The sequence below is a fragment of the Tiliqua scincoides genome, chromosome 8, assembly GCF_035046505.1.
Source record: "Tiliqua scincoides isolate rTilSci1 chromosome 8, rTilSci1.hap2, whole genome shotgun sequence".
Classification (NCBI taxonomy): Eukaryota; Metazoa; Chordata; class Lepidosauria; order Squamata; family Scincidae; genus Tiliqua; species Tiliqua scincoides.
The window spans coordinates 48623875-48633810 of NC_089828.1; the positions used below are offsets into that span (position 1 = coordinate 48623875).

General features: G+C 44.3%; 1 protein-coding gene across 6 annotated transcripts in view; it reads left to right on the top strand.

Annotated features, from left to right (window-relative positions):
* Nucleotides 1–7374, top strand: part of RPH3AL (rabphilin 3A like (without C2 domains)) — a 174246-nt gene extending 166872 nt beyond the window's left edge. For all 6 annotated transcript variants that reach the window (XM_066635643.1, XM_066635636.1, XM_066635640.1 and 3 more), the window contains one exon: nucleotides 5299–7374. In XM_066635643.1, the coding sequence (XP_066491740.1) occupies nucleotides 5299–5333 (35 nt within the window). In that variant the 3' untranslated portion in view covers nucleotides 5334–7374. The remainder of the gene's footprint in view (nucleotides 1–5298) is intronic.
* Nucleotides 7375–9936: the final 2562 nt, after the last annotated feature.

Genomic DNA, 9936 nt, shown 5'->3' on the forward strand with positions numbered 1-9936 from the left:
TAGCCCACCTCTCTCTCTCTCTCCCCCCCTTCACACCTACTTTTCTAATCCAAAGAAAAGGAAGAAAAGTGGTGGAGGTAGTGAATGAGCCATCATTGGGTATGCCTGGGTGGGGAAGAGGCAGCATTTGGTAGTCTGCCTCAGGCATTGGGAGGTCTTGGGCTGGCCCTGCATCCAGTCTACATGGCTCCCCGTCTGTCTCCTAAGAGCAAACATCCCCAGGCAGAAAAGTCTTCTGTTTTCCCCACCCTACATCTTCCCAGCTCACATTCGACCTTCAGCCTCCCCTCAGTTCTATCTCATTTCCTCTCGCAATGATTTACTTCTGTAAACAGTAGCCGGGCTAACAATCCATAACTCTCTGCTTCATTATGGTTTTTAGTGAGCTTTTAATATCTATTGCAAAAGTCCAAAAACCGCTTCTGGGAAACATAAGAATTTCAGGGCTCAAAAAAGACCTTCAGGGACTATTTCAACACTGACGCATCCTAAAGAAATGAGCCTGGTGATAGAAATCTGTGATTGGAACAATTGTTTTTTAATTACTTAATATTAAAGTTTAATGTCCCAACTTATTTAATAAACTCTGATCGGCTTACAAGGCTTGCTGCTGTGCCAAGCAAAAAGGAGGCTGCATCTTTCTAGGTGGTTGTATCGCCTACTGGTTGATGGTGAACCATGTCAAGTTTCCTTTAATGGACTGGAAGCTCCCAGCAGGCTAGTGTTTGTCTGAAAGAAGGTTGCATCGACCTGTAAGTAAAGATGCTTCCAAAATCCTGCACAGGTCTAGATCTATCCAGCATATTCAGAGGCAAATAACCTTTAAAAAAAGACTCATGGTCAAGATTCAGAGCAGACTGATAGTGTCCCAAAGGGCCAGAGCCTGATGGTGTAGTGTAGTCTAAGACAAGCTAGAGGGTCTGGTTCCAATGGAGACAGACAGCCAAGGTCCAGAGGCAGGTGATCTGTTCAAGGACGGGCTAGTGGACATTTTCTGGAGAGATTGGGCACTTTTCTTTGTCAGAGAACATGTTCAGGCTTGGGAGCCAGATCCAGTGGAATCCATCCTGGTGCCCCAAGTCACCTGTTTCCTCCTGCTAGTTGGATGATATTCCCCTTCTAACCACCATCAGGTAGCACTGTATAGTAGCAAGGCTGAGATCAATCAGTCTCTTTCCCTACATTCTCTCAGTAGCATGGAGAATAAAGCACCTGAGCCTGCTGGTGGTTTGAAGACTGCCACTCCTTACATTCCATACCTGAGTTTTTCTGTAGATTTTGGGGTGGAGAATTACCTGGGAGTTGGATCTAAGCAGAAGTGATCAGAAGGAAAACAGCTGCCTGCACTTTTCTGCAAAAGCTAGTGCATGAGCTCACCTGGGTTACAATAGGTGGGTTCTATGGCAACTTTCATGGTTCTGCTAGTACAAGAGGTTGGGCAAGTGGAAGAGCATCTTTGGATGTAGACTCTTAAATGCAAAAGGGCACTTTTACATCTAGCCCATCGTTTTGTTTTCAAAATGGAAACCCCGTGTTCAGATTTTCTGTTGAGGGTTATTTTTTTTTTTTTCTGAATTTTGTACAGAGTACTGTGTAGATGAAGTTTACCACCAACTTTGGTTAATTCCTACCTTCTCCCATCTCTTTCCATTTTCATGCACATCTATGCGTTAATAAAACATGCCAGACAGAATTTTGATGCTGACAGACTCGCAATAGCACCAGGATTCTTTTTGTGTAGTGTTTTGCCAGAGTGCAGGAATGCATTGGTCCATCAGTAAAAAACATGCACTAAAAGATTCTTGACGCAATCATATATACCATCAGTATGCTTGTTTTGGCAGTGCGTGTGTGTGTGTTGGTAATGGGAGGGAGAAGGGGGCAAATCTGCTGAAGGAATTGAAAGCTCTAGCAATCTGCTAGGTTTGAAATTATTTTTTCAAACTTTATTTAACTCTTATTAACCTTATTTAAACTCTGGTTTGCATATTCTCTTTAAGAGAGAGCAAACCAGAGTTTAAATAAGGAAACAAAACTGTGGGGTAAAAGAAAAAAGCTGTCTCTCTCTCTGTCTCTCTCTGCAAGCCAAACAGAGACTACTGCAAATTTTGAAGCTAAGAAAAGTTGCTCAGAGGTTTGTAGGATCAGAGGTGGGCAGAGGTGTAGCTAGGTCATTTGACACCCAAGGCCCATAAATTTTTGTCACCCCGTATGACTGACTGACTTACGTACTTAATTATTAATTATATTGTTTAATTAATTAATTCACTTTTTATACCACCCTTCCTCTAAGCAGCTCAGGGTGGTGTACATGGTTCCTCCCCTTATTTTGTCCTCACAACAACCCTGTGAGGTAGGTGAGACAGAGATCGTAATAGTCATGACATGGAATGAATAATAATAATGGCCAGAAAAATAAATGCAGTGAATATTTCCCCACAAGCAATGGATGAAATTGTGCATCAAATGGTATATAACATGATGGTATTATTCCTAAAAGCCACGATTTCCAGAATTTTGGTGTCAACCCCCCCCCCCAGATGTCTCATTGGTCTGTTTTGAGTTAAGGCAGTGATTCTCAAACTTTTAACACTGGAACCCACTTTTTAGAATGACAGTCTGTCCAGGAACCACCGGAAGTGATGTCATGGCTGGAAATGACATCATCAAGCAAAATAAAATAATTATAAATAATTAAATTAAAGAAAAACAGATAAATAAGGGGAAGCCAGCCCTGTTTGTGAATTTTGTCTGTAGCCTGCCTGCAATAACACCCCCCCCCCACACACACACACACAGATAAAGCAGTGAGATTTTCAGCCCTTCCCAGTGCCCACCTTACCAGCTCAAGCCTCTGGTTTATTCTTTGATGGGGGGCTTGCTGCCTGCAATAACACCCCCGCCCCCACAAATAAAGCAGTGAGATTTTCAGCCCTCCCCAGTGCCCACCTTTCCTGCTCAAGTCTCTGGTTTATTCTTTGGGAGGGACTCCCTTCTGGAGCATTTGTTGAGCATTTGTTCCACTTTCATTAGATGGGGACCATGCAGCTAACCTTGCATTCCTCTTTGCCTGACTTGACCAGGAGCCAAGGCACATTGGCTTACTTGCTTAGTTGCAAGTAAATGCGACTGTGTGGCTTACTTTCGCTTTCCATAGTGCTCAATACATTTGTCTGCTTGGAGGGAGGGACTTCCTTCTTGGGTGTTTTTGGGGGGCTGCTTTCATTGGATAGGAACCATTCTGGTGTCATTCGATTCCTGTCAGCCTGCCCTTTCCGAAGAACTATGGCAAGTTCGCCTACTCACAAGTAAACTTGCGATATGGCTCAGTTTCATTTTCCATAGGATTAAATGCACTTTTTGGTTTCTGATTTTTTGGCCATAACTTTTGATGGAAAGGAGATATTTCAATCCGGTTTTTTGCATTGTATTCTGCTGGAAATTCCGCATCTAACGGTATATAGCATGATGGGGTTACTCTGAACCTTTGCGATGTTAGCGATGCTGGGGCATTTGTGCTGTTACACCCCCCCCCCAGGGTGGTACCTGGGGCAGACCGCCCCTCGCCCCCCACGCCACTGGAGGTGGGGAGGCTGGATGGATACAAGCAGTGCCTTTTGATGTGCCTATTTTATTCCTAGCTGCTTGGTTGGTATGTATGTAAATACAGATATTGCAAAAGCACCACAAGTATCAGGTACTTTTTCTCATGGGAAAACTGCCTGTAAATCTGCCTTGCAACTTCTTAATTCTCCAGAAAGTGGGAAGCATCCCTCCCATTTTACAGATCATATTGCATGAGTTCTAGACAGAGTTCAACTTTTTTTTTTTATTCAATAGGATATAATGTTCTGTTGCAGCGGTTCCCAGACTTTTTAAACTGGTGACTCCCTTGACCTACTGGGCCATTGGCTGCGGCTCTCCATTAGGGCTACAATTCTATACATTGTGTAGGCTGGCAGGTTTTTCACGAGGATTCCGCTGCTTCCCTGGCTGGTTTTCACAGCTCCCCAGGAAACCATGGCTCACAGTTTGGGAACCACTGTTCTATTGGTTTTGTTTGATTTTGTGTGGGCATTACCCACTCAAAGCCCCCTCTGATGAGCGCACATAACCTTGCCTCACCTCCCTCTGGCTTCTGAAACTTCCATGGTCAGAATTCCCCATGTGATTCCAGAAAAACACTTTTGCATGGAATATCCCATGCAGAGTGGGGATCTTGCTCTCCCAAAAACTAAAACACTCGATGTTTAAGTATCTACACATTCTGCTCGAAATTTGATTTGCATACTGCTCCAACAGCATGCATGCAGCCTTTCTATATAATTCTACAGCTTGTTTGTTCCCACACAAGGGCAGTAGACCTCCCCTTGTGGCGGTAGAAGTGCGGGGTGGGTAGGCAGAAGACCTTCTCGGTGTCCAATCTAAGTCAGCAAGGACAGGGGTGAACCAGAACTGCTCTCAAGATGCTTGACCGGCTTGGGGAGGCAGGCTGGCTAGCCCCTTGTCTGAACTTGGGGCCTTGCAGGGGTGACCTGAAGGCATAGCAGTTCGGCTGACTTACCCTCTTCGGGCGATGGTGAAAGGCGGGCTTAATAACAATTGAGCTACGCCTGGTGGACGCCCTATGAAATTGGGGGACGTAGACGGCTAGGGCCGTTTCCCCCAATTAAACCCTGCACTTGGGATGGGTATTGTTTACCCTGTTGTTGCCTTGTTGCTATCTTGTTGTAATTCAATAAAGTGGCCCATTTTAATTCCATACCTGTTGTCGGCTGTATTTATTTGGGGAGTGCATGGTAATCTACACATTCTGCTCCAAATTTGATTTGCGTACTGCTCCAACAGCATGCATGCAGCCTTTCTATATAATTCTACAGCTTGTTTGTTCCCACACAAGGGCAGTAGATTGAAGCAAAAGGCACCCCCTTGGTTTCTAAATGCACTCGAATGTATTTTCCCCTGACTGAACAGGGAAGCAGAAAGCGCAAACCAATATAAAATAATCCCATAACAATACATTTGCAGCCTCATACACAAAGCATCTTAAATGACAATCTGAAAAGATGAAATTCATGGTGGATTTGACACAGTGTGGGGGAGTCTAGTGCTACTGGAGAATGAGTGGCAACTAAAGTGGCTGATGGGGTCCAGCCCTATCTGGTACCTGGAGGTACCAGAATGGAACTTGGCCCTTTTGCATGCAAAATAGCTGCTCAGCTCTTTTGCTGCTGCCCCATTCTTGTTTTGTTGACCAAATAAATTAATGCTCCTTCTTTTTCTTTTTCCTCTTAAAAGGGAAAAGACGTCTCCTGACAAGTCCTTGGTGCTGATGGGAACTAAACTTATTGGTAAGGAAAGCATCTTGGGCCCAGCCTACAGTGTGGAACTCTGAATGGACCACAACCTAGAACTTTGGGGAAAATAAGGATGTGCACCTGCCTTATGGACCCATCAGTGCCCCTTTAGAGATGGTGCTGTCACTGTGGTAGTCTGCCTACTTTGTCTCTTTTGATCTCTTCTTACTACTGGATGAAGATCAAGCACTGTTTGAGGTTTGAAGAGGTGGGCTCCCCCCCCCCCCAGGACCAAGAAGAACGAATAAAACCATCTCTATCCAGCATTGGATGCTGGGCTATTTTGCTCTTGGCCATAAGTGCAGAGACTCTGTTTTTTCAGCTGGCTCTTAAAGGAATTCCTGCTGGAAGGTGACCATGTTGCCTAATGTCAAGGATTCAGGAGAGTGCGATGGAGCTCTTGTGTCTGTTCTAGGAGAGGCCCCGTGGCTGCAGTTCTGAATTCTTTGCATGTCTCTAAAATGTTTTCTGTGATTAATAAATAAAATTTAAAAAAAAATTTAAAGGTTTTCTGTGAATTCTCATATTCATGCTTTGACACCCTGTCCTGATTGACCCCTCAGAAAAAGCACTGAAGGAAATGAAGTTCAGGTCTGTGCAAAATGTTGGTGGTGGGGGATTAGTCTCATTTCAAGGGACAGAAAACTGGAGATGGCAGGACAGCAACCAAATTGGTGAGGGGTGAACATGCAAACCAAGTGGACCTGCTTTCCACACGCTATGAAACATTCTGACAGATAGGCCAAGCTGGAAAGGATTGTCCCAGGATTTTATAGGTGTAGTCATAAAAGGAAAGAGTAGATTGGACAGAGTAGGTAGCGGGAGATAGGAGAGTGTGGGCAAGGAGGAGTAAGTTAACTCCCCATCTTCCTGAGGCTTGTTCTGAGGCAGAATCTGGGAACTCCATGGAGAAAGGGCTTTGAACTTGGTCTCCTCTTTGGATCTCCAGTGACCTTGCCAGGGGCTGGTGTGGCATCACCATTGTCGGGAAAAGTGAAAGTTGCATAAAGCTCCATATTTAATCTCAAGTTTCCATCTTGGTTTGTTTTGAGCAATCTTGGCTGGTGTTGGGTCCCTTGGATGTAGCATATCCCCCTCCCCACACACACAAAGAGGGCATTCAAGTTAACTTCAGTTTTCAATATTAATTACATGAATTAAGAAGTGCACCAGAGTAACTGCTTGGCCTCCTTCTCTGCCTTTCTGACATAGCCAATTAGGGAGCACCATTACAGCTGTAGCAGTCCAAAAGCGAGATGGCCATTATGATGTCATAATGAGAAGGTTTTTTATTTAGGTGCCAAAGAGGTAGCAGAGAGGGCATTTGTGAAATGTGACGAACTAGTGGACCCTATTTGAGCAAATCTCTCCCCTCCCCATCTACAATAACTTGGCAGCTAAGTCCACATTTTGAGCAGAGGAGCCTCTAAAGCGGACAGGACTTAAATTGCATGTGGACCATCATAGCTTGCCTTGTTTGCACTAGTGTAAAGCTCTTTTCTCTGGTTTGTGTTAAGGATTAGCAACCGGGAGTACCAGCTGACCTTTCACAGCTAACTAGTGGCAAGACAGATATTTAGCATGTGAGCTTTTGTCTGTGGCAATGGGTCTTGCTGGCAATCCATTTTGCTGAAAACAGTGTCCCCTCCCTGTGTCACCCTTTATCTCCCAGCCCCTCCTGAAAGTGACCTTCAGATAAAACAAGACCTGATCAGATTTTCTTGTAGTAATTATTATAGCTTCTTGGGGTTCAGTCTTTTTTCCTGTACTTGTTGAAGCTTCTCTATTGGGCATCCTCTGTTTGCAAACTTCTCCTGTTTTATCTGGTCTCCATATGTTGCATATAATGTGTTAAGTTATGTGGGAGTTGAACCTTTTTCATGTGCGAGTTTCCTGTGTGCTCTTGGTTTCTGTACTTCCTGATGGAAGAATTTTCATTGTATCCTGTTGCTCTTTCCTTGGGCTGCTCTTGAGCTATTCTTGGGAATAAAATCCAGCACCTTTTTTCCTACATGTATACGGATTTGCCTGGTGTTTTTGATTCACATCTATGATAAAAATTAGGACTTAGTTTTCACTGTGGTGTTCAATCTGTGTCTGAGCTGCACAACTTCAGCTTTCTGGCAGGGGATTATATGATGGAATGTTTTCTACATTGGGAAAATCTCTGCATATAGAAAACTAGCTTGTTGGGAAGATGGCTAGATTAGAATCCTGCTTTCAGACATGCTAGTTTTCTATATGCAGCTTCCAGGTTTACTACCTTAATCCATTTTTGCCAGCTACAGGTGTACACATTTGATCCCTGTTGCGTATATGCAACGTTGGGTAAAAATGGTTTAAGTGAGAAATGAAATAGCGTCCCCATAAGAGCCTGAGCTGGTACTATGCCTTTTCTGCCCAGGTGACTTGAGGAGCAAGAAAGAATGGGAGACAGAAATGACAGGAGTTTGGGGCAAACAAAAGGGCAAAAGCAAACAGAAGCAAGAGAACACAGGAGAGCAAGAGCAGGATGGGGAAGAGAGGGTGGTGGTAGAGAAGAAAAGGAGAAGGGGATGTGGAGTATCGCAGGCAAGCAGATGAGACCAAGCATGAGCTGGGCAGAAGGGGGGGAAGATAGGACAACAGACAAAGATGAACAGGAGAGAAGGTAAAGTAATGAGATAGAGCAGGCTGATAAGAGAGTCTGGGATGGGCATGGAAAGTAGGAAGCTGGCAGCAAGAGAGTAGGGACAGGTGATGGGAAAAATGTGGAAGAAGACGCAAAGGGAAAACCCTTTGTGAAAAGGGAGTTAAGGTTACTCAGGAGCTGAACTTTGGGGAACTAACAGGTGAATAGACTGAATCTTAACAAAATAAGAGGCACAGATGTAGACCTCTGCCATTGTTGAAGCAGAGACCCTCTCAAGATACAGTGGGCAACGTTTCACCTGAACCTTCCCGCCCCCAGACACATCTGCGGGGGCAGGCTTGGTCACACCATGCCTCTTAACACCTTGAACCAAACAATTGAGGCCTTCAACACAATATAAGTGATTGCCTTTTTGCCCGCTTGCCTCTTTCATCTCCTTTTGTTAACTGACTTTCTCAAGGGGTTCTCTTTTTGCCTGTCTTCTTAACTTCAGATGATGGCAGTGAAAGCCATAGTTCTTTCCCAGTCCAATCCCGGTTTACCCAGTAAGAGAGTTGAAGCAGAGAAGTGGGAGCTATTGCTAACTGTCAGGGCTATTCTTGGGGTGCCTTCTAGCTTCCTTTATAGGAAGGTAAGTCTTCAGGTTTTCTGAGAAGCCAATTCCCTTGTATTTTTCCAGTTCTAATTATTCAGAGTGTTTTTATCCACTGGGTGCTATTTATTGCCGTGCCTAAGCATTACTAATCTGGAAGGGAAACATTTGTAATGCAAATGAGCATCCTGGCCAATGTCGATTTTTACCTTCAATCAGTTTGTAACCAAAGTGTAAGAGGTGTTCAGATGTGTGTGAAAATGTCCTGGGTCTCCTGTTCCAAGGCTGAGGCCCATGGAGAAGCCACTGTCCAGTTAGGGCTTGGGGCTTCGGAGAAGATCTTTGGTCCCTGCAATAGGTGATTTCAGAGATCAGGTCTCAGTTAAAGATCAGCTCTCAGTTAAAGGGTGACATACCTCTTCAGAGCCATGCATTCTAGCAAAGATGGTAAGTTTTTTCTGATGCTACTTTGAAATTGCTACTTTGGATTTCAACCCCTGCCCATTTTAGATATGCTTCTGGGTGTCTCATTTAGATGGGCAACTGGCTTTCCCTTTTCCCAGAACCTGGCTTCCTGGATACAGATTCCCTCTCCTTTTCCACAGGAGTCTCTGCAACAGAGAATTCTGCAGTGGCTAGATATATCACATTCTTAGCCTGTTTTTTGCAATTATCCTGCAATTATCTTATCCTGTTTTATGCAATTACCCAAGATGCTTACAAAGTCCAAAAAAAAAGATAAGAGTCCTAAAATATATATACTAAAATATAGTCCAAACATAGGCAACAACAATATAATATCAGGGTAAAATGTACTTGAAAATCCGTTTCAAATACAAAGTGTCTTTAGTGTACACCTGAAAATAGACAGGGGGCAAGCCAGACTGATTACCTTTATGAAGGAGTTTCAAAGGAAGAGGTTCCACCACCTAGAAGGCACCGCATATCCTTGAGGCCTGCTGAATTTCCATTAATTGTGGGATAAAGAGCAAGTCCTCCTCTGATGATCTTCAAAGTCAGGCAGATTCATATGGGAGTGACCAGATGCTTTCTGAAATGACCCAGCAGTTTAATAAATCCCATTTCTGCCCAGCCCACAGGTATACACATTGATCCAGAAGATCCCCGTAAAAGATCCATTGTTCATCTTCGGCTAATTCAATGCTAGAGTTGGTGCTGATCACAGTTCATGGCCCACTTGCTTAGGCCAGTTCGGCACTGGGAGGAAGAACGAAAATGGCCAACGCCTGCTAGAGCTTTCCTGTCATCACGGTCTCTGCATCAGCAACACCTTCTTCAACACGAAGCCCCAACATAGAGTCTCTTGGAGACACCCAAGATCAAAGCAATGGCAC